Genomic DNA, 25,477 nt, shown 5'->3' on the forward strand with positions numbered 1-25,477 from the left:
ATTGACTGAGGGGACCACCCCTTGAGGGTGGGATATGTTAAAAGCTTTAATGTTAACATATTCTGTTGCCTAGCTACTCCTTCGGAGCAAAGTCTAATACCCCATATGTGACGAATATGAAGAGGCGGCGACTGTCGGAGGACGTAAGAGAAACACAGTTTGCAAAAGTGTATTTGCTTTGAAAGCATACATCAACTCTAATGTTGGGTGTCCCAAGTGTATTGATGTTGCAGCATTATATAAAACTATTAGAAGAGTTTTTACATTTTAGAATGAGGCGCCTCAGGACTGTCCATAATTTTGGAAGGTGCCTCGAAATTGTCCATGATTTTAAAGGGTGCCTTGACTGAAAAAATTGGATTTTTGACTTCCCGTAAAATCCATTTCTCTGATGTTCATTGACGGACACAACTTCAGATCTTCATAACTGTTGGGTTATACTGCCCCCTACAGGAGTAGGACACTAGGCAGAAAAAAAGTCTGACTACGCCCATGGGCAGTCCCAGGGGGTATACTCCCTCTCTCTGTTATAGGCACTCAGTTTAGTTACAAGCAGTAAATATAAAAATATACTGCGCTAGGCTTTAACTGGTTAAATAGGAAAAAAAACAGCTGACAAAATCTTTGAATGTAAACAAAAGATCGAACTGATAAAAATAATACAAGTGCAGTATTAGACATTCCAAGACATTGATTAGCATTCTGGACTCTTCCAGCGTCCAGATCCCCTGAGCTGAATGCTTGCTCAGGACATCTCCCCAGCTAGACAGGCTGGCATCCGTGGTGACCACTGTCCAATACAAGGGGAGGAAGGATTTTCCCAGTTGAAATGCCGGAGAACAAAGCCACCATATCAGGGACTCCTTCGTTCCCCGACTCAGCCGGATCTGATTGTCCAGAGACTGCGGAGTCTTGTCCCATTTGGTCAGAATCTTCCTTTGCAGGGACCTCGTATGCAACTGTGCAAGCCCATCAAGCCCAGCACCTGCATGCAAGTCCGGAGGGATTACCATGTGTTGCAGCCTGCAAATTCTGGAGTTTGTCCAGAGGAAGGAGCACTCTGGCTAAGGCTGAGTCCAGAGTCAGGCCCAGATAGTCCAGCTTTGTGAACAGAATCAGAGCAGACTTGTGAAATTTTCCGAATCCTGCCGAACTCTCGCAAAGTTCGTATTGTGATCTCCAGGTTTTTCACCAGAGCAGAAGGAGACTCCGCTTGCAGAAGGAGATTGTCCAAGTAGCCCAGTACCACGATTCCCCCCCATTGGCATAGCAAAGCTAACACAAGGGCTAACACTTTTTTGAAGACCCGAGGAGCAGAAGCGAGACCAAAGGGTAACGCCACAAACTGATAATGCTCCTCTCCCACAGCAAAGTGGAGGAAGCGCTAGTGACTGGCACATATTGGAATATAAAGGTAATCATCCTTGTTGTCAATAGAAGACAGGAAATCCCCCGATGCAGGGATGTCACCACCGTGCGAATGGACTCCATTCTGAACTTCTGCACCAGCACAAAGCAGTTTAGCGCCTTAAGGTCCAGGATTGGACGCACTTTGCCTTCCTTACTGGGAACTATAATATAAACAGGTTTGAGTAAAAACCCTAAAAACGTTCCGAAATCGGAACCGGGACAATCACCCCTTTATGTAACAGGTCTTGTACTGCCCAAAAAAGACCCTGTAAGTGGTCCGGGGAAAGGTGCAAGTTGGAAGGATAGAACCTTTCTGGAGGGTACGATCGAAACTCTTTTTTTTTTTTTTTTTCAAATTGAATTTTTATTGAGTTTTGCATGAGAAAATAACAGTTACAATAATAGGAGAACAGGGATAAAAGAAGGGGAAGGGGGGGTACGCAACACGAACACATATGCACATTTAGGATCATACAAGTGCAAAAAAAAACAAATAATGCATAGTATTCAGTGACTATTCCTATGCGACCATGACTTCCAATAAACTTGAAATGAAGCTAATTTGCCTGACCTGAGGGCTATGAGGCGTTCATGTTCATACGTGGAGTCAACATAATGTACAACGTCTGAAAGGGTCGGTACGTCTGTCTTCTTCCATCTCCTGGTTATTAGGACCCTTGCGGCCAGAAAAATGTGGGCCGCAATGGTCCTATATTGAAGTGGGAATTTGTCTATAGTGAGATTGAGGAGGGCCAAGGCTGGGTCTGGTGGAGTGAGGATGCCTGTCGTTGAGGAAACAAGACTGAACACTTGTCGCCAAAAACTCGAGAGACTCTTACAGGCCCACAGCACGTGGACAAGATTGCCCACTTGACCACAGTCTCTCCAGCATAGTGGTGAGTGTGATGGGTAGAAGGAGTTGAGTTTATAGGGGGTTAAGTACCATCTAGAGAATACCTTGTAAGAAAGTTCCCAGTGATTTGCACAGTGGGATATTGAGTGCGTGTAAAGGATCGCCTGCTGCCACTGAGGTATGTCAAAAGTTTTGTGGAGCTCCGATTCCCATTTTAACATAGAGGATGACTTTGAGAGTATCAGTTTTTGCTGAGTTGATTGGTAGAAAAGTGATGTTCCTTTAGACGCTAGGGGTCCTTTCATGAGGTGTTGCCATAGGTCAGACTGAATGTGGATAGTCGGCACTGGGTGTTTTTTAATGAAGTTGGCGATACGAAGGTGAGTATAGGCTTCAGAGGAAGGGAGATTTAAGTCAGCGAGGGATTTCAGGGTCGGACCAACCATTATTTCATCTAGCCATAGTAAGCCATTGCCCAACCATTTGTGAAGGGTCAAGTACGGGATGAGGACAGTTAGGGTTTCCAACGGAATGCGTATCGTGGTGAGTACATGTTGGGAATCTGTATGTAGTAGAGTATGTCTCCAAGCCAGGAGGGATGCTTGTGTGGTTAGTGGCATTTGGTGCAGTAGGAGAGGTTTCCAGCAGTCTGCCGATAACAGTAGGGGAAGGGAAGGAACGTTGGCCAGGGCTGTTTCAGCAAGCACCCATTGGACATCGGTAGCCGGTGCGAACCAGCAGTTGATGTGTGTCATGTGGGTCGCCACATAATAGTCATAGAGGTCTACCATGCCTAGTCCGCCCGCCCGTTTGTGTTTAGTTATTAACGACCAGGGACATCTAGGTTTCTTGTCTTGCCATACATAGCGATTAAAGAGTGATTGGAGAGTTGATATGTAGGATTTGGCAATAGGAATTGTCAGCGTTCTGAAAATATATAAAATTTTTGGGAGAACCATCATCTTCAAGGCAGCTATCCTGCCCACCCAAGATAATTCCTTATAAGTTTTTTGGGAGAGGATGCCCATCACTTCCTGAGTCAGGGGTTTCAGGTTTGCAGAAACCACATCTTTTAAGGATGGGGTCAGCCGCAAACCCAAGTACGGGATGGCTTCGGAGGTCCAGCTGTAGGGAAGTGTTTTTTCCAAGTGGGATCTGGTGGATATGTGGGAACCTAAGTCTAGGACAAGGGATTTATGGAAATTAACTTTGTAGTAGGATATTTTGCTGAAGGATTCCAATGTTTTATGGGCAAAGGGGAGCGAAACAATAGGGTTGGTAAGGGATAGGATGACGTCATCCGCAAATAAGCTAATGACGTGGGAAGAGCCGCGGAGTTTGAAACCAACTATATGAGGATTGGAACGGACAGCTTCTGCCAATGGTTCGATCATGAGGTTGAATATCGTGGGGGATAAGGGGCACCCTTGTCTAGTCCCATTGCTAATGGAAAAGGAACGAGATAGCATTCCCGAGGTGTAGACTTGGGCCGAGGGCGAGGAATATAGGGCTAGGATTGCATTTAGAATCATGCCACTGAGGCCAAATTTGCGCAATGCGAGTGTCATGTAAGACCAATGGACCCTATCAAACGCCTTCTCTGCGTCTATAGAGAGAAGCAGAGAAGGCGTTTTTGAGGAGTTAGCGTGGTGGATCAGGTTCAATATCCTCCTGGTGGCATCACAGGCTTGCCGGCCTTTCATAAAGCCCAACTGGTCAGACTTGACCAATGATGGCATCAGGGACGACATTCTGTTCGCTAGTAGTTTCGCATATATTTTAACGTCCACGTTTAATAAAGATATGGGGCGAAAATTTGCAGGAGTGTCCGAGGGCTTCCCCGGTTTGGGAAGGGTAACTATGTGTGCTGTTGAGAATTCCTTAGGAGGGGATGAGGATGATGCAAAGGCCTGAAAAAGTTTCAAAAGGTATGGAGAGAGGACAGGGGCCATGGACTTGTAGTATGCGTTGGAAAAGCCGTCGGGGCCGGGGGCTTTATCTCTCGGGAGGGATTTGATGGTTTTGTGAATTTCTTCAACTGTGAATGGGGTATTCAGAGTGTCTAGTTGTGAAGTTGTGAGGGAGGGGAGGCGGATGGTTGCTAGAAAGTTGGAAATGTCTGTTTCTGTGGGCTGGAAAGTGCTACTGTCATCTTTCAAGTTATAAAGTGCACTGTAGTAGTCGGCAAACGCGTTGGCTATATCTTGTGGGTTGTGCAATTTGGTCTTGGAGAATGGGTGTACAATAAATGGCATTTTAGCTTTCAAAGCGTGTGTCTTCAGTTTAGACGCTAGAAATTTACCCGCCTTGTTCTGGAGGTGGTAGTGATTGAGTTTAAGGGAGCGTAACATGTTGTCGTGGTCACGAATGAGCAGCAACCGTAAGTTTGCCCTCAATCGCGTCAGTTGGTCTGTCCTACATGTAGTGGTGTCTGCTTTGTTCAGTGTTTCTAGTTTATGAATCTCAGAGAGAAGAGAAGACAAGGCCTGTTGGTGTTTCTTTTTTTCCCTGGCCCCCAGTTGTATTAAGATACCTCTCATAAACGCCTTATGGGTACTCCAGAGGGTTACATCAGAGACATCCCCGGTGTCATTCTCCGAAAAGAACTGTTCCAGGTGAGTTTGTACATGTTTGGACAATTCTGGATCCTGGACCAACCTATTGTTGCACCTCCAGATACGGATAGGGGGGATGGAGCGGCCAAGATCCAGAACAGTCACCACAGCGGCATGGTCCGACCAGGTGATATCCTGGATGTCAACAGAAGTCACCCTCTGAAGAAGCCACTTGTCCAATAGATATAGGTCGATTCTGGAATACGTTCTATGTCTATGAGAGAAGAAGGTAAAATCACGTTCAGTAGCATGAAAACATCGCCAGCTGTCGTAGAGATCCGAGGAGTGCAGGAGTCAGCGCAGAGAAAGGGCGCGCCCCCTGCCCCCCACAGATGAGTCCAGGACAGGATCAGGGACAACATTAAAGTCCCCACAAATTAACAAGTTCCCCCTGCTCACCTTAGAGACCTTCTTGAAAAGAGATCGCAAAAATCTCAGCGGGCGGGCAGTGGGAGCGTAGAGGGATACCACAGTCATCAACATTTTGTCAATTGAGCAAATCAGAATTATATATCTACCATCCTCGTCGATATGCAATTCATGCAACTCAAAGTCCACGGATTCTCTAACAGCTAAAAGAATGCCCCGCTTTTTAACGGTAGCAGAGGAGAGAAAAATATGAGGAAAAGCAGGGTGGCAGCAGTACGGTGTAGCGTCCTTTTTGAAGTGCGTTTCCTGAATGGTCAAGACGTCAACTTGTTGTTTAACGGCTTCCTTCCACATAGTCCTTCTTTTCGCCGGATGATTAAGTCCGTTGGCATTTAGAGTCAGAAGCTTAAGTCCCATCTGTGTTCCATGGATAGGGAGATATGAGAGTAGTTGCACACGTCTTATAGGAAATTGGAGAGTTGTAGCTATGTTCGGCCCGGTCGGTAGAATCGGTTGTACGGGGTAGAAGGAAAGTCATGGAAGAGGGTGTTGGCACGAAACCAGGGTAGTAGAAACTGCCGAGTGTGTGTTTCAGTATGTTCCAGTGCGTAGGATATAAGTTGATTGCAGTACCCAAGACAAACTGGGAGGGGGAGGGGTAGTGGGTTCCAACAAGGGATGTAAAAAGGAGAAGGCCCCAAAGAAAAAGGGCTTCGAGCAGCCGGAGCTGTGACATGTTAAGGGGGGTGATGGAGCAAATGCTCAAAAAGGTGGGGAAGAGATAGTAGGACGGTGAAAGTTCAACAAAGAACCAGGGTTATCTTGACAAATATCTGTGTTGATGTAAGCATTCAGGGGGTTTCCGAGGATGGAAGTTGAGGTCTGGAGCGCTCTTCAGGTCTCGGAGGCTGATGACGGTCATGGTGGAAGCGATCAGGTGGTGGGCGGGATGCAGGGAGGATGCTCCACGAAGTGAGGAGGGAGATTCCCTCTTCTATGGAACGAATCACCGAGTTCACCCCATCACGAGTAATTATCAAAGTAGCCGGATATTTCCACTTGTATGGAATATTATGGTTACGAAGGGCTTTGGTCACCGTAGCAAGATTTTGGCGACGTTGCATGGTATGTTGGGAATAGTCAGGGAAGATCTGAACACCCCTGGCTTTATCCGGCAGGGAATCAGTTTTCCTGAAGACTTCCAGAATTTTCTCCTTAACTTGGAAGAAATGTATTCTTAATAAAACATCTCTGGGTGCCTCTTTGGGAATGTGAGAAGGTTTCGGAATACGGTGGATGTGGTCAATGGTCAAGTCCGCCTGTGACAGATTTGGAACTGCTGCCAGGAAAATGTCCTTAACAAAGTGGGGTAGTTGAGCCTGACTTACACTTTCTGGTACGCCCCGCACTTTGAGGTTGTTGCGACGGGAGCGGTCTTCCAGGTCAGCAACTTTTGATTTGAGCCATTGCAGCTCGTCAGCATGGTCAGCATGAGCATCCACCATATTGTTGAATGATTGGGCACAGGCTGTTAGCTGTTCTTCCACGTGAGTAACTCTGTTATTTAAAGCATGGACTTCAGCCCTGCAATGTTTAATACCTTGCCAGAGGTCGGCGTGAAGTGAGGACTTTAGAGACATGAGCATGTCCTTGAGTGTAACATCGGAAATGGGTTGCCCTGTAGTGGGGAATGAAGCTATTGGGTCCGGGGTACCCGTGTCCATGGTATGAGTGGGGTCCCCTGCATCTCCCCCTGGCCATGAGGCATATGCGTCCTCCTCACCAGTGTCCCTCCTTGGTCTAGATTTTGCAGGGCTGTTTAGGGGTGTAAGAGGCTCAGGAGCCAGTGTGTCTGCTGCAGATATTTTGAGGCCCTCCTGGGAAGCCAGGTGCTGTTTCAGCTGGGATGAGGAAGATGGGTCTTTGGCAGCATTGGAAGCCCCGGGGATCATTGGGTGGAAAAAAAATTGTAGCTTCTTGGGCTGAGGGATCTCGCGGCGGCGGCGGCGAGACATGGCTGGGGGTGAGGGCAGTGGCGCTCTATGAGGGACTCCTGAACTTGTTAAACCCTGGTCCTGGTGGGTATAGTCCTTTACATACGGCCTACGGCCGTTGCGAACTCACCCGACTCCTATTCCGGGATCGGCCGCCGAGCGGTACTCGAGGCCGCGGCTTCTGTGCTTTAGGTAGGCCGCAAACGGCCGTGCGGGTAGCCAACGAGTAGCTCGGCAAGAGTGGCCTCAATCGATACTCTGGGGAGCGGGCAGTCCAGCCGAAGTAGAATCGGAGCTTGGGGTGTGAGGATGGCGGAGATATCCGCGATGGAGTAAGGCAAGAAGCGGAGCTCTGCGAGAAGGCGTCCGCTCGGTCACACGTCCAGGACACGCCCCCCGATCGAAACTCCTTCTTGTAGCCAGACCGAATTACTTCGTGGACCCACTTGTCTTGCACCAGGAAAGTCCACGGGTCCGGAAACCAGTGAAGACGTCCCCCCATCCCCGATACGGGTGAGGGCGCACCTTCATGCTGAAGGAGCCTTGCCAGACCAGGTTTGTTGAAACAGTGGACTCCGAGGGACGAAAAAACTTCTTAAGAACCGCAAAGGAGGGCCCACGTCTACGAAGAGGTGCCTTGCCCTTAGTAGCTTGCAGAAGAAAGGTACTCCCCCCCCCCCCTTTTTGAGACCTTTTATGATGTCACCCAGGGTAGCTTCAAACAGGCAATCTCCTTGGAAAGGAAGATCAGTCAAAGCCTTTTTTGAAGTCTGATGCGTAGACCAGCACTTGAGCCAAAAGACACACCGAAGGACCACCGCCAAAACAGAGGCGAGCCACCAGGGGAGCATCTATCACAGATAAACTGCAGCCCCTGGAGAAGCTGGTCCACAAGCTCAGCAAAGGCAGGGGGGGCTGTTCTCCCTCCAGGGCAATGGTGAATACCGGCCTCAGTGCTGAACCAGCCAGTCTACTTATTGCGGGCCACAGCCTCCACCTTCCTGTCAGCCGAATTCCTGAAGGCCGGGAACTCTTCAACCAGAATTATGGTTGCTTTGTTCAATCTGGAAACTGGAGGGTCCACCACAGGTGGAGCAGTCCACTTCTTAAGAAAAGTCTCCTCATAGGGGTAACGCCTAGTAAAGCGCTTAGGGACCCCACGGGGATGCTTTGGTCATCCCCACTCTTTAGTGACAACCCTGTCAAAATAAGCGGGGAAAGGAAACACCTTTGGCACTCAAAAGCCATCCAGAGCGGCAAAGGGAACCTGCGCCTCCGTCGCAGCTGCATCCTCCATCTTCAAGGTCTCATGCACAGATACAATCAGTGCTTCCACCAGCGCCTTTTCATCTGCGGTTGCAGACGTAGAGGATTCATCCTCACTATCAGAGGATTCCCGGGCGCTTGGTTGCAGACCCAGCAGGGTGACCCGCATCCAGGGCGGCCGAATGAGATGCAGGATCTGATGAGACAGATGAGGCAGGGGAAGGCGTCGCCCAAAGACCACCAGGGGCCCGCAGCCTCAGAGAGAGGATCAGGTGGGGAGATGTGCTCCAAAGACTCCATGAGTCACCAGGGGGACCCCACAAAAAGTGTAAAACACTGCAAGGGACAACCACCACCACGCTGGCAGCACCACTCGGTCTCCAGGCACAAGCATCAAGAGATTCTCAGCAGAGAGGAAGAGAATCCTCACCAGACTCACCACCCAGCAGAAACAGGCACCTGCAGCCACCAGGATAATCTGCCCTCCACGTGTGGCAATCAGGAAGTGAAAGGATTCGGAAATCAGAACCAGGGGATAGGGAGGGGCTCCCACTGCCAAAATCGCCCCCCACAGAGCTCCACTGTCATGGCAGCTGCTATTTTCAATTGTAAACCACCGCAAAATTGCCGCCGGACTACACAAACATGGCCTCCGTGTATGGAAACACACAGGCTACAACAAAATGGCGGCACCACAAGACTTACAGGGACCCCAGACCTCAAGGACAGACCCAGGGAGGATGGGGGGGCCCCCGCCAGGTACAGCCCCCCTGCACAGCCGATCATCTATTCGCTGGCCGCGCACCCCCCCAGCACCCATCGTCAGCATAGCGCCCTGCCCCTACCCCAGGAGGTGGACCAGGCCACCCACACAACCCCAGCATAAGTGGAGGGGGGGTAGGATGGGGGGGGACAGATAAAAGAGGGTGCCTGATGGGAAGGAGGGGAACCCCGGGGGTCCGCTTGTCCCATGTCCCAGGGGGAGGGGGGGACAGCTACTCACCATACCAGGAATCAGGTGGGCACCGCTACAAACAGAACCACTCTCCATCGAAATAAGGGCTGTCGGCCGGGAGGAACGCTGCGACTCAGGCCGAGACCAGGTTGTATGCGACTTCGGGAGGCGTTTAACACGCAGGCCAGCCCCCGTCCTGTGGGGCTATGTCACAGCCGACCTAGTGCGGAGGTCTGCACGCGCTCACTGGACAGACTGGGGTGACCACTGGATCTAGATTATCCAGCCTGTCGGGCAGTCCGGCAATTGATTGTTGATCTCACAGGAAAAATCCAGAAGAAAAAAATTTCTACCTAAAAAGAAGAAATTGCCAGGACCAAAGATCCCAGAAAGGAACTAGGTCCTTACTCCTGACTAGGCAGAAAAAAACAGAGTGCCTATAGCAGAGAGAGGGAGTATAACCCCTGGGACTGCCCATGGGCGTAGCCAGACATTTTTGCTGCCTAGTGTCCTACTCCTTTAGGGGGCAGTATAACCCAATGGTTATGAAGATTTGAAGCTGTATCCGTGAATGAACAAAAGAGAAAAGGTTGAGAAACACTGCATTTACACATTGTTCATACTCACTCTTAGAGCCCATTCACATTGAGGCGACGCGACTTTAGGGGGCAACCTGTGAAGTCGCGTGCACCGCGAGTTCGGCGCAACTTGCAGAGACTTCACATAATGGAAGTCTATGCAAGTCGCTCTGAGGTCGCCCCAAAGTAGTACAGGACCCTTTTTCTAAGTCGGAGCGACTTGTGTTGCTCCTATTAGAACGGGTCCTGTACTACTCAATGGACCGCGACATACCGCGACTTGTCAGGCTGACAAGTCGCCTGACAAGTCGCGCTAATGTGAATGGGCTCTAAGACACTATAAGATTCGTTCTCTGTATTCTGCAAAAAAAAAAACTGGTTGATCCTGCTGTTCTCCATCTCCCCCTTCTGTCCAAGTCCCCAGTTCAGCTAGAGAGATTTTGCAGAACAGTGAGCATGAGCAAAGTTGCCAACAGTTTTCAGTGAGTTTCTATCTTGAGTGTTTCCTCCCTATCACATCTGAGCAGGCCATGTGGCTATAGATTCACACATGAGGGTGTATACACAGTGGTAAATGACAGCCCACTCCCTCTCTCCCTTCTCCTTCATGCACACTAACCAGCTAAACACAATAGGAGTGGGATACTATATTTAGATTGATGGAGGCTTCACCTCCCTGTATTCTAAGACACAGGCTGGAGGGACATGTCACAGCCTGTGACTGGCAGAAATCCACCCACACCATGTTATTGAGAGAAAAAAAAAATAAAGATTTAATTTCAAATACATGTTTGTATGATGATTTAAAACAGTTTATTGATAATAATGATCTTTTTTACTCTGTTTATTGCTGTGTTTTTTTTTTATTTTGAACATGTGACAAGCAGCAGAGGACTAGAAGCTCCTCTTGTCTATTTTTCCCTGTAGACAGGCTAGGAAAGATCTGGGTCATGTGACAGCTGTATATTGTTAAGGAGAAAGGTAATTACGGTAGATGTTTTTTTTTTTTAGTAAAAGAATTACAGTGCCATCGTCCACATACAGAAATCAAAGGAATAAAGTCAAATAAACACTGTATGTTTAGCATCACTTTAATCATGAAGTACAGGACACAGGACTTGTATTTATAGACCATGAGTTATATGGTGATTATTCTGGTCCAATCTGATATGAAGAGAACGCCTTACGGTAGCAGCATAAAAGCCATTCTCTAGGACTAGAAGTCCTGTGTCCTGTACTGTACTCCAAGATAGAGAATTTACAGCTAAGTTGAAAATTCTGTTCACTTTTTTTTTTGGAAGGGTTAGACTTTTTCTCACCTTTTATGGTTGTCTGTCTTCTCATTTGTGAAAATTCCCCCATCTCCTGCCTACCTGATGATATGGCAGAACAAAAAGTGAAGCGATATAGTACCTACCTTAGCATGGTAGTAGGAGTCTTGTATCTCCTCTTTTCCAAGTAAACGCTGGACACCAATGTAATACATTAGCATGGCTGCTTTACAAATCTGGCTGCCAGCAGAGGGGGTATCAGAGGGAGAACTGCAAGTAAAAACAGTCATTACTAACTAATGCTGGTTATCAATATTGTGCTACAAAACACATTAGACACACTGAATAAAGATTAAATAAAAAGCCATCACCGGGAAAAGACAGTGATTATTCCTAGCAGCTATACCAGATGCTTACAATAATCTAAGGAAACCCCCCCCCCCCCCCTTCACGTATCTGTACGTTGCAGGGAAACTTCCTGGTTAACAGGTTCTTGTGCTTTGTCCAACCAGCTCGCAGCCTATGATTTTGTCTGTGAACCTGCTGATGGTTGTGGCCAACCACAGCACAGAGATCTGTATGTGTTAGTAAACACAGATCTGCCTGGTTCTTGCTTTCTGACCTCACTTACTATTCTGAGGTCAGGAACAAAAGCCTGTCCGTCTGTGAGCAAAATCAGCACACATTGATCATTCCCTCATAACCAACCCGTCATTAGTACAGTGAAAGTGTACAATATTTTCACTGATCACTGTATTAGTGTCATTATCGACATCAGATAGTGTCAGTTAGCACCTGTCCCTGATTTCCCACCAAACTATCACAGTCACACTATTAAGTCGCTGATCACTACCATTACTAGTATAGTGCCTGTTTGGGTCCATATCCTAATCATGGTCAAAACCATACTAGTGTCCTCAATAGTGTAGTATCCCCAAAAGTGCAGTATTAGCAGGATCAGCCCAACAAGGATCCAACAAGTAGAGTGCCAGTATAATTTTTCTGAACACTGCCCACTCTGATATATTGTCCGCAAAACCACTGTGTTCGCAAGATCAGGCCTGATCTCAGCTAGCACTAGTCGTTAGTTTTATGTCTAGCGTGCAAGCAGTCTCTGATTGCTAGCCAGGAGCTCTTTTTCCCATAGTTGCAACTAGGTACCTGTAAAGTTATTGCCGAAAATGTCCAAAAAAATTGGATTTTTTACTTACCGTAAAATCTATTTCTCTGAGTCCACCGATGGACGTAACTGCTGCTTTAAATCATAGATAGGTGGGTAATAAGCCCCTCCCACTAGGAGTGACCAGGTAGAGCCAAAGGCTTTGACACACCCAGGGGGGTGGGGTCCCTGGGTTATTACCCCTGGCCTCACCGTTGCATCTTCAGTTTAGTTGCAAGCAGTGAATAATAACCTAAATCCAACTCTTCATAGAAAAGAGGGGTGGCAAATAACGTCCGTCGGTAGACGGTAAGTAAAAAATCCAATTTTCTCTTTCATCCACTGACGGACGTAGCTGCTGCTTTAAATCATAGACAGATGGGACATCCAAAAGCAGTAACCACTGAGGGGTGGGGAAAGGACAAACTTAAAAGAATGCAATTCCCACGGCTAACATAGCCAACTATATAACATGGAGCCCAACAAGCAACAACTGGGGCTCAATTGTAGCAAAACCATAAAGGAGAAGGAAAAAGGAGACTGCTCCTTAAATGGCGGCCTGCAAAACTTTGCGGCCAAAGGACGCATCCGAGCATGCAAACACATCCACTCTGTAAAACTTGGTGAACGTACTGTATGTACAGACGACCAAGTGGCCGCCTTGAAAAATGCATTACTGACGCCTAATGGCGGAAAGCCCAAGAGGCACTCAACGCCCGCGTAGAGTGAGCCGTGACAGGGAAAGGAGGAACCTTGCCCTTAAGAGAATACGCCTTCACCCCCGTCTGTCTGATCCATCGAGAGATGATTGCCGCAGACGCAGCCTGACCCTTACGGGGTCCATCTGTATTCACAGAGAGTCCGACTTACGAAAGGACTCCGTAGTCTCCAGTTACACCCGTATCACCCGAACTACATCCAAGCAATGCAAGGCAATTTCCTTAGGATGTGAACGTTTCGGACAGAGTGACAGAAGCACTATGTCTTCGTTCAGATGGAAGTCTGAAACCACCTTAGGAAGAAACGACGGATTAGGCCGCAACACTACCTTTTTTTTACACAGAATGTAAAAACTCACATGGGGTACATGGTGTAAGGCTTAAAGCTGGTGCCGGGAGATGGAGATGGAGTCCAAAGTCCAGTGTCCGGGAGTGAAATGCAGATGGAAGCTAGTAGATGGAAAAGGAGGACAAACAAAGCCGGCTGTTGTCTTCCGGGATCAGCTTGCTTCCGTGTGTCAGACTGGAACGCAGCGCATCACCGAGTGACGTCATCAGGACCAGATGGGGAACACGACGCGTTTCAGAGCATGCACCAAGCTCTCAACCTAACAGTAAGTAACAGTGCATGGCCTGCCATACACATGGCCCGCCATACACTGGTCACACCGACCCCTCTGTATTTATCCAGAGTGCCAGCTTATCTATTGTTTTTTCATAGCAAAGGATCTAGGATGCAGCTTCAGCGATTCACAACAAGCAATGTACGGTTTCCACGTATGATGATAAATCTTCCGAGAAGTGGACTTCCTAGCCTTGAGTAAGGTAGGGATCACAGAATCGGACAGACCCCTGTCCTTTAACACCTTGCTCTCAACAGCCAAGCCATTAAAGCCAGCACTGTAAAGCAGGATGGGACCCTGAGATAGAAGATCTTCTGTAATGTTCTGGTACCTCTGGTACCCTTGTTCCATATTTCTCCTTTGCTAATTGCGTCCCATCTTGTGTAACAAGAGACGCATATACCTTTAAGACCGGATGACATCATTGCCGAGCGCCGCTATGAGCGGCTATTTCAATCGCCGGCTTTCTCTCACTCATCGCTCGTTCAAACCACATGTTCACCGCACCTTCTCCTGTGAAGTCGGAGCTGCTGACATTTCCTTTGCTGAACTGACGCCCGAACCTCGCCGCTGATCCGTATCTTGCTACGGGATCACCTCTCTATCTATGGACATTGTTACTACTAACCTATCTAAGTGATAAGTACCCCACAGGGGATTCCTTACTAACCAATCTCCTACTGTCATCTACTGCAATTACCAGGACTATCTATCTATCTATTCCATACCATCTGCATAGACTGTTAGCTCTTGGGACTACCTTCAACTATCCTTGCACTAGGTTACTCTGTCTAAGTATACTCCATCTGTGTCCTCTTACCATCTGCACTATACTAGACATCAGAACCTATCTGCTTTACCATCACCTGCAACTCTCCTAATATTACTCCTAGTAATCACCATACAACCTGTCTCTCATCTATACATTCTCATATGTTCTATCCCTCCACTAAAACATCTGATTGAGTATATGTATATTGCATAACAGGCTGTACACCGTGATGAAGTCCTGAGAGTTGGATAGGTTTATTCAACAGTATCTCTACAAGGCTACTGAGTGTGATAATTCTGCAGCTGAAAATCCATCCATTAACAAAAACGCATGAACGTTACATCTTCCCGCAGAGGAGGTGTCCACGGACCTGCCACTTTCAGCCGAATCACGTCGGCGTACCAGGATCTCTGGGGCCAATTGGGAGCCACCAGAATTACCGGAATCCCCTCCAACTCGACCCTGCGTGGCAGGGGAGATAAAAGTTTCAGCAGAGGAAACGCATAAATTAGCCCGCACTGGCTCCAGAGAGCCAACAGGGCGTCTACTGCGTTGGCCAGAGGATCTCTGGACCAAGCCACGAACTTTGAAACGTTCCTGTTTTGTCTGGAGGCGAACAGGTCCACATCCAGGTCCCCCACCGGAGACACAGCTGGTGGAACACCTGTTGATGCAGGGACCACTCTCACTGATCTAGAGTTTGACGACTTAGGTAGTCCACCTGCCAATTGTCTACACCGGGAATGTACACCGTGGATAGGGCTGGGACGTAGTCCTCTGCCCAGCACAGGATCTCGGCTACCTCCAGAGCCGCCAGGGCACTCCTGGTGCCCCCTTGATGATTGACATATGCCACGCCCGTCACATTGTCGGACTGGACTCGGACAGAACACCCCTTGAGATTGTCCGTCCAGTGGAACAGGCTCAACTTGATTGCTCTCAGTTCCAGAACGTTGATCGGAAGCGTGGACTCTTCCAACGTCCAGGTCTCTTGAACATTCAGGGTGCCCAGCACTCCCCCCCCCAACCGGTCAGACAGGCCTCTGTTGTCACCACCGTCAAGAATACTGTAAGGAAGGATTTCCCATGGAGAAGATTCGGAGAGCTGAGCCACCAATTCAGGGAGTCCTTGGATCTACGACTCAAACGAATTAGACTGTCCAGGGATAGATTGTCCCATTTGACAAGGATCTCCTGTTGCAAAAGTCTTGTGTGGGCCTGAGCATATGGTACGGCCTCGAAGGAGGACACCCTCAGGCCCAGCACCTGCATAGATTATCTGAGAGACACCAGGTCGCAAGCCAGCAGTGACAGAATCGCTTCCCTTAACTTCTGTAACTTCACAGGAGGTAGAAATACCTTTGCCGAAGCTGAATCTAGGATCATCATTAGATACTCCAGTCTGGTTGTTGGAACCAGGGCATATTTCTGAAGGTTGAGATTCCAACCAAACTGCTTCAGAGTGTGAATGGTAACCTCCAAATCACGTTCCAATGTCACAGATGAGTCCGCTCGGAGAAGATCGTCCAGGTACCCCAGAATTGCTATTCCTCTGTCATAGCAGAGCCAGGATAGGGGGTAACACCTTGGTGAAGACCCCAAACGGTAACGCCACAAATTCAAAATGGTCCTTGCCCATCGCGAAGCAGAGGAATCGTTGATGACCCTGGCAAATAGGGACATGGAGATAGGCATCCTTGATATCGATTGAGGCCAGCAAGGCCCCCTGATGCAAGAACACCACCACTGACCGCAGGGACTCCATGCAAAATTTCTGGACACGCACAAAGCGGTTCAGAGTTTTGAGGTCCAAGATTGGATGCAATTTGCCCTCCTTCCGTGGAACGGTAAACAGGTTCAAATAGAACCCTCTAAAGTGTTCCTGATGAGGAACTGGTACAATCACGCCCTTTAAGACGTTTAAAACAGAGCTAGGACAAAAAGGTCCCAGCAGGGAGCTGTTTGACCACTCCTAAGACCAGGCAGCTAAAACTGAAGATGCAATGGTGAGGCCAGGGGTAATAATCCAGGGACCCCGCCCTGTAGCTGTCCAGCTATAACCTGTCCCAGGTTGCTAATATGACCTACATGCATATACAGCTAGACCTGCTAATAACCTTAATACAGTGCATATGGTTATATGTGAGAGACAAAAGCAATTATTTACTGTGACTTTATGTTTGGATGTCATAGAACAGTTATATATTGTGTTCACAGAAGCAAAAAGGAAATATGCCTGTAAGTTTCATTGTATGCCTGTAAGGTAAGCTCAGACACAGCAGAATTGAAACCAGAAAGCACAGAGTTAAACTTTATTACCCATCAGGAGTTTGAGGCCAATCACAGCCAATCTCACACTCAGCAAGAGTCTTGGCCAATTACAGCCAGCCTTACACTCATCTTGGTCTAAGTCTCATGCACACAACCAGCATTCTCATTCCACCACAGAGAGGAGATCTGTACAGACACAGATCCACAGAGTCAGTTTTATGGAAGCAAGTGGCCAAAAATAGGTAATTAATAGTTATATATGTTCTTATTGTTAGTAATGTGATCAGAACTGTATACTGAACTAGTTATGTGTTCACTTGTAGTTCCACCGAACACAAACTCAAACAAACAAACTTCAAACATTATAGCAAACAGCAATAGAGAAGAAAGAATATAGATTAAGCATCATATATACCTCTCAGAGAGATCATAAAGTGTTTAAACAATTTAAAGTACAGATACTGAAGAGAGAAATATATCCACCATTTTGTTATACTTCATTCAACACATGTTTGTACATGGACTGTCTGCTGCAAAGTGTCAGCGTTATCTATGAAGAAAAGTTGAAGTTAATAAAGAAGATATCTTAAGCGTTTGGTGTGCTCTTTAAACCTACTGCTTTCAATAGAACGGTATTAGAGGAATTTATAAAGTAACAGACAGTCTGGTTAGACTGAAGTCAGAGAAATCAAGTTCTTCTAATGCCACAACGCATAAGGCACTTTGTAGTGTTGCGCCTGCCACACGACCCCCCCTGCGCGTGTCAAAGCCTTTGGCTCTAGCTGGTTACTCCTAGTGGGAGGGGCTTTTTACCCATCCGTCTATGATTTAAAGCAGCAGCTACGTCCGTCGGTGAACGAAAGAGAAATAGCGATTTAAATGAATAAAAATTCCATTCCACTCTTTCACTAAGATGTACCCATGTAAGGCAAATTAAACATTCATTTTTAACACAAATCACACTAATCTTGCCATGGAACATAAACTAAGTCAGTGGTTCTTAACCTTGTTGGAGGTACTGAACCCCACCAGTTTCATATGCGTATTCACCGAACCCTTCTTGATTGGAAAAATAAAATATGATTTTTTGCAAATTCAAAACATAGGTATATGATTAGAGAAATGTCTGTAGGCTTGCTTGAAGTTGGGGGAATAAACAAAGACTGAGCGGCGCTTGTGCTTCGAGACAACGGAGAAAACATGGTGAAAGGAATGAGGCTTGCTGCAACTTGTTGTAAATTATGGTCTGCCAGAGAGCTTTGATTGATATAATTGGCATGCTGAAGAGGTGTGCAGGCCATTTCCACCATTCAGTCCTTGCCAAGCAGCGATTGAGGTGCAATCAGGAAGACCTTGGCCTACCCAAAAAACAACTTGATTCAGGCTGTTCCAACATGATGAACTCAACGCTTCACATGCTGCAAAGAATGCTGGAACAGAAGCAAGTTCTTAGCATCTATTCAGGTGAACATGGAGGATATTCTTGTCCTACTGCAGATCAGTGGGACATTGTAGCCAATGTCGTCATTGAGACCCTCCTACTCAGAGCAAGTGACACTAGAGGGGAATCACTATGACTCCTCTGTGTCATCTGTCATCCCATGTTTGAGTATGCTGAAGATGCTTCTTCAAGAGACTGAAGGACCCAACACACGGGGCATTAAAACATGTAGGCAGATCATGAGGGACAAACCAAACCTTTTGAGAAACATGAAGAGGATAAAAATGTTGTGCTGGCATGTCTTTTAGATCCTCAAACGAAGAATCATGCTTTCTCTTCTGATGAGGTTTAGGCCAAGGCAAAACAATGGCTGACAGATGATATTCAACAGGAGGTTCCTGTCGAAATGTCAAGTCAGGAAGAACATGTTTCTAATCTGGAAGAGAAGGATGCTCCAAAAACAGACAAATGTCCAAAAAGACAATGGACAGAAGAAAATTTTATCGTGGTCGAATTGCTGCCATAATCAGTATTTTATTGGGGCCTCATACAGAGGATTCTTCTGAATCTGCAATAATCAGCCTGGATGATGAACTTCATCTCTATATGAAGGAACCAGTAAATGACAGAAGAAGTGGTGATTCTCTTCATTGGTGGAAAGAAAACGAGGCGCGCTACAAAAGACCTGCCTCTCATGCTAGAATATACCTCTCTGCTCCTCCTTCCTCTGTAAGTGAGTGTGTTTTTAGTGAAGTGGCAGCAAAAGATGAAAAAAAACCAGAAGCCGTTAACAGGTGAACATGCTGAAATGTTACGCTTTCTGCACTATAATATTGCTCTACTTAACTTTGAGTATTGAAGTAAGTGTAGTGTCCACTGTCTAGCTTTTACACTGCAGTAGTGGTTTAAATGTAATCATTGTAATGCACTGCAGCAGTTTATGTAGCTCTTTTTTTTTTTTAATTATTGCCCACGCTCTGACGATCGTGGCGATACCTCACATGTGTGATTTGAACAGCGATTTCATTCGCGGCTCGACTTGCGTATACGTTTTTTTGTGTGCGCGAGCTAACGGTGAGGGGGGCGGCTAAATTTTTTTTTTCCCATTTATTTTATTTCTTTTTTTAACTTTATTACAGTTTTTTTAAAAAAAAAAAATCTGATCACTTTTATTGCTGTCACAAGTAACATAGTAACATAGTTAGTGAGGTTGAAAAAAGACATCAGTCCATCCAGTTCAACCTATGATGTGTGTGCGTGTTTGCTTTTAACCGTACATTGTATACCCCTGTATGTTGTGGTCTCTAAGGTGCCCATCTAATAGTTTTTTGAAACTATCAATGCTCCCTGCTGATACGACTGCTTGTGGAAGAGAATTCCACATCCTTGCCGCTCTTACAGTAAAGAACCCCTTACGCATTTTAAGGGATAAACCGCCTTTCCTCTAGTTTTAGTGAGTGGCCACGTGTCTTATTGTATCTCCTTTCTCTGAATAGTTTGTTCCTTATGCTAGGGTCGCCAGTACAGAATTTGTACATTGATATCATATCCCCTCTCAAGCGTCTCTTCTCCAGAGAGAATAAGTTCAGTACTTGTAGTCTTTCCTCATAGCTGATGTCCTCCATTCCCCTAATTATTTTTGTTGCCCTTCTCTGGACTCTTTCCAATTCCAGCACATCCTTCCTGAGGACCGGTGCCCAGAACTGGACAGCATACTCCAGATGTGGCCGGACCAGAGTCTTGTAGAGAGGGAGAATAATCTCTTTATTTCTGGAGTAATTCCCCTTTTTTATACATCCCAGTATTGTGTTGGCTTTGCTTGCAGCGGCTTAGCATTGCATGCCACTGCCAAGCCTGTTGTCTACCAGTACCCCCAAGTCTTTTTCCATCCTAGACTCACCCAGAGGTTCCCCCCCTACTGAGTAGCTTGCTTTCTGGTTTCTGGCCCCCAAGTGCATTACTTTACATTTTTCAACATTAAATCTCATCTGCCATGTAGTTGCCCACCCCGTTATTTTGTTCAGGTCCGCTTGTAAGGTTTCCACATCCTGCATAGAAGATATTGGCAAGCTTAGTTTAGTATCATCCGCAAATACTGAGATTGTACTCGATATCCCCTCCTCTAGATCATTTATGAATAAATTAAACAGGATTGGTCCCAGGACAGAACCCTGGGGGAACCCACTTTCCACACACGCCCAATCCGAGTACTCCCCATTAATCATCACCCTCTGGACTCTCCCCTGGAGCCAGTTCTCTATCCAGGTACTCACCTTATGGTCCATACCTACCTTCCTTAGTTTGTACAGTAAGCGTTTGTGGGGAACGGTGTCAAAGACCTTTGCAAAGTCCAGATACACCACATCCACAGGCTTTCCTTTATCTAGGTGGCAGCTCACTTCATCGTAGAAGGTTAATAGATTGGTTTGGCAAGAACGATCTTTCATGAATCCATGCTGATTACTACTAATAATACCGTTTTCATTACTAAAGTCTTGTATGTGGTCCCTTAACATCCCCTCCAAAATCTTGCAGACTACAGACGTTAGGCTGACCGGCCTATAGTTACCCGGGATACATCTCAGCCCCTTTTTAAATATTGGTACCACGTTGGCTTTTTTCCAATCAGCTGGCACCATACCCTTCTGTAAACTATCCTTAAAGATCAAGAATAATGGTCTGGCAATCACCTGGCTGAGCTCTTTAAGAACCCTCGGGTGCAAGCCATCCGGTCCCGGTGATTTATTTATGTTAAGTTTCTCTAGTTTAGTTTTAAGTCTATCTTCTGTTAGCCATGGCGGTATTTCCTGAGGTGTGTTGTTTAGTTTGGCCTTACAGGCTAGGTTCGTGTAGCCCCCCGATTCTTTTGTGAAGACTGAAGAGAAGAAATTATTATTTTTTTTTTTGAAAATTCTTTTTATTGGTTTTAAAAACAGAACAACATACAGAACAGAGCCTCTGGGCATACCCCGGCTCGACAACAACAAAACAGAAAAAAAAAAAAAAACCCCCAAAAGAATGAAAATTAAAAAACACATACAGTAACAAAAAAAGAAAAAACAACCCCAGACGGGGCTGCAGCCAGCTGCTACTACATGAAGGAAGTGCATAAGTCACTAGGATCCAGAGGGCAGGAACAAGCCATTCACTGCGGTAGAGTTTAAGAGCTTAGTAGGATGACGAGAGTCCACAGTCCACTTACACGTGGGGGAAGCAATTGGCCACCACAATCAGGGACCCTGGGCGGGCCCAGCAGGATCCCCCGCGTCATTAGTAGTTTCACTAGAATCCACCCAAATGTCCCACACCTTTGAGAATTTTTTCGGGCAGCCCCTGTTAGCATAGGTCGCTTTATAAAGAGGTATAACCGAGTTAACTAGGGACTTCCACAGGGAGAGGGTGGGTGCCACAGGCTTCCGCCAGTGGAGAATCACCAATTTCCTAGCATAGAATAATAAAAGGCCTAGGAGAGTGCGGGTCGCCACTGAGTGGGCCAGATCATTTACAAGTCCCAGGATGCAACATTCCAGCTTAAGGGGTACACGGATGGTGGTCACTCGAGCAATGAAGTCCAGAATCCGAGTCCAATACGCCACCAAGGGCAAACAATGCCAAAGCATGTGCGTATAGGAGGGATCCCGTGCGCCGCAGCGCCAGCAGGTCGGAGGCGTGTCAGGAAAGGCTCTATGCAGCCTGGTCGGGGTCAGATGAAACCTATGGAGGATTTTAAACTTCACAAGGCGGTCCCTGGTGGCCACCAAGTGACGGAACGGGTAGTCCCAGACATCCTCCCAATCCTCCGCATCCAGGCCCGGAGCCTCAGCCAACCAAAAGGCCTGCAGAGCCTCCAGTCCCGAATGCACACCAGGGAGTAGGGTGCTGTAGATGGTGGAGAGGGGCTTCTTCAAAGTGTCATTCCGAAGAATGGCCTCCAAATCAGCTAGCGTGAAGTCGCAGGGATGGTCACCAAACTGTTTATGGAAGGCATGGCGAAGCTGAAGGTATCTGAAAAAATGGGAATTGGGCAAGGAAAAGTCCGCTTTCAGTTGGTCAAATGTCGCAAGCGTTTCCCCTCTACGAGAAGAAATTATTTAACACTTCCGCCTTTTCTCTGTCCTCAGTGGCCATATTTCCTTTGTCATCTTTTATGGGGCCAATGTGTTCTGGCCTCGCTTTCTTACTGTTTATATACTTAAAGAACTTCTTGGGGTTCTTTTTACTCTCCTCCGCTATATGTCTCTCGTGTTCTATTTTAGCCGTCCTGATTTCGTTTTTACATTTCTTATTACACTCTTTGTAATGCTTAAATGCTGCCAATGACCCCTCAGACTTGTATTTTTTGAAGGCCTTTTCTTTAGCACTAATATGCATTTTTATGTTGGAGTTTAGCCACCCAGGGTTTAGTTTTGCTCTTTTAAATTTATTTCCCTTAGGAATGCACTGGCCAATCCCCTTGTTAAGTATGCTCTTGAAGCACTCCTTTTCCTCCGTGTTCTTTGTTCCCAGGGTTCTATCCCAATTGATATTTTCTAGCAGCGAGCGCAGTTTTGGGAAATTGGCTCTTTTGAAATTCAGCGTCCTTATATTACCCCTCTGCTTCCCATTACTGTAATTAATACTGAAACTTATTGTCACCGTTTCCGAAGTTGCCCCGTATTTCTATATCCGTGAGCAGGTCTGTATTGTTGGTAATCAGTAGGTCAAGTACCGCATTGTTTCTTGTCGGTGCATTCACCATCTGACCCATGAAATTGTCCTGCAAAACATTTAGGAACTGCCGAGCCTTGGCTGAGTGTGCGGTTTCTTCTGCCCAGTCTATATCAGGATAATTAAAGTCCCCCATTATAATGACATTTCCCATCCTTGCTGCCAATCCTATCTGTAAAATGAGGTCCGCCTCCTCATATTTACCTATACACTGTTCTTAATATACAGACATACCCCTCCCCCTTTTTTACCCTCTCAATGTAAACATCCTTTGTGACACCAATATGTAGTGACAGGTACACTTTATGGAGGGATCGAGGGTCTAAAAGACCCTAGACCTCTCCACTACACTTCCATGTATGCAAAACGCCGAAAACGGCGTTTGTGCATACAGCCGTTTTTCAAATCTGCCGCCTTTTGCAGCACAGTAACCCAGGAGTGACGTCATGGACGCCGCCTCCGGGTTACGTCATCAGAGACCCGATCGATGCCGTTTCCGGCATTCATCGGGACTCCATCCAGCCGGCGGACGTGCCGGCTGGGTGCTCGGGGCTCCCGGTGGGACGGGAGCCCTGAGCAAAGCCACGGAAGGCGGCGGGAGGGGGGGGGGATGTCCCCTCCCGCTCACCCGGGTAACGATCAAGCGGCTCCCGAGCCACATCGGTCGTTACCGACGGAAAGCCGACCGTCGGCTTCAAACCACGGTACCGGGATGATGCCTCTAGCTAGAGGTATGATCCCTGTATAACCCCGCAAAGTTACCCGACGTATGGGTACGTCAGTATGCGGTAAGTGGTTAAAGTTACATTTTTTCATAAAATATTAACATGTTCAGTACCAGATTTGTGTCATAAATGTGTTGATTTTTCAAAACTTTAAATGTACAGAAGATCAGCACCTAATATAGGCTATCGGCCTGAAGGATGACTGGAAAATTGGTATCGGCCCTGAACAAAACGATATTGGTCGATCCCTAATATATGTCTATCTATTGCTAAATATACATACACTATATTGTCAAAAGTATTGGGACGCCTGCCTTGCTTCCAGAAGCCAATTTGTGAGGTCAAGCACTGATGTTGGGCGAGAAGGCATGGCTCGCAGTCTCCGCTCTAATTCATCCCAAAGGTGTTCTATCAGACTAAGGTCAGGACTGTGCAGGCCAGTCAAGTTCCTCCACCCCAAACTCACTCATTCATGTCTTTATGGATCTTGCTTTGTGCACTGGTCCAAATCATTTGGTGGAGGGGGGATTATGGTGTGGGGTTGTTTTTCAGTGGTTGGGCTTGGCCCCTTAGTTCCAGTGAAGAGAACTCTAAGCACGTCAGCATACCAAGACATTTTGGACAATTTCATACTCCCAACATTGTGGGAACAGTTTGGGGATGGCCCCTTCCTGTTCCAACATAACTGCACACCAGAGCACAAAGCAAGGTCCATAAAGACATGGGTGAGCGAGTTTGGGGTGGAGGAACATGACTGGCCTGCACAGAGTCCTGATCCCAACCTGAAAGAACACTTTTGGGATGAATAGGGCAGAGACTGCGAGTCAGGCCTTCTCGTCCAAAATCAGTGCCTGATCTCACAAATGCCCTTCTGGAAGAATGGTCAAACCTTCCCATAGACACACTCCTAAAACTTGTGGGCAGCCTTCCCAGAAGAGTTGAAGCTGTTACAGCAGCAAAGGGTGGGCCAACTCAATATTAAACCCTACGGCTGGGATTCCATAAAAGTTCATGTAAAGGCAGGTGTCCCAATACTTTTGACAATATTGTATATTATATATTATATATATATATATATATATATATATATATATATATATATATATATATATATATACATATACACACACACACACACACACACACATATATATATATAAATACATATACACACACACACAGTATATGTATACATGAAACAACCATTTGTAATATTTGTTCTCAGTGTTTCCTATACTGTTCTTACCTCTCCACAGGTTTTCCGGTACTGCCATCTAAAATCTCCACTTTCTTATCACCTTTGCTCCAATTCAGGCTGTGTGTGGGGTGAACAGGAGGAGGGTGCGGACTGTTATGTTCTGGCCCAAGAAACAAGTGGGGAGTATGTACCTCATAAGGCTGGAACAGAGACACATTTGGAGATGGCGGCAGCCGTTCAACAAGAGCATTAGAGAGCAAATCTTTTTGTTGCATAGAGGCTCCTGTATTTACAAAAATGACAATCACAATCAGATCAGAAAATAACTCCACTCCAGATACAGACACATAGGGTTTACGTTTCATAGATTAATCCACACAGTGCTGCCTAAATAACTTATAGCCTAGAAATGTCAGTCCACTTAAAACTCATATTTCAGTTTTTGGTGACTGCTGGAGAGTTAAAGCCCAATCTCCTTTTTATTACTGTAAAGCAGTGTATGCAAACAGTAATAGATGTGGGCATCTTTTTTTTCAATTATTAGTTAGTGT

General features: G+C 46.6%; 2 protein-coding genes across 2 annotated transcripts in view; both read right to left on the reverse strand.

Moving 5' to 3' along the window:
• Nucleotides 1–25,477, reverse strand: part of LOC309559345 (cytochrome c oxidase subunit 7A2, mitochondrial-like) — a 361,900-nt gene that overhangs the window by 88,348 nt on the left and 248,075 nt on the right. The window lies entirely within an intron of this gene.
• The window catches only part of LOC309559344 (adenosine deaminase domain-containing protein 1-like), a 109,197-nt gene that overhangs the window by 6,957 nt on the left and 76,763 nt on the right, over nucleotides 1–25,477 (reverse strand). Inside the window, exons 8-9 of the mRNA XM_082262578.1 lie at nucleotides 24,975–25,209; nucleotides 11,458–11,581 (exon numbers count right to left, since the gene is read on the reverse strand). Coding sequence (XP_082118704.1) covers nucleotides 11,458–11,581; nucleotides 24,975–25,209 — 359 coding nt within the window. The remainder of the gene's footprint in view (nucleotides 1–11,457; nucleotides 11,582–24,974; nucleotides 25,210–25,477) is intronic.

This window comes from Pelophylax lessonae (assembly GCF_965119305.1).
Source record: "Pelophylax lessonae genome assembly, chromosome: 7".
NCBI classification, from domain to species: domain Eukaryota; kingdom Metazoa; phylum Chordata; class Amphibia; order Anura; family Ranidae; genus Pelophylax; species Pelophylax lessonae.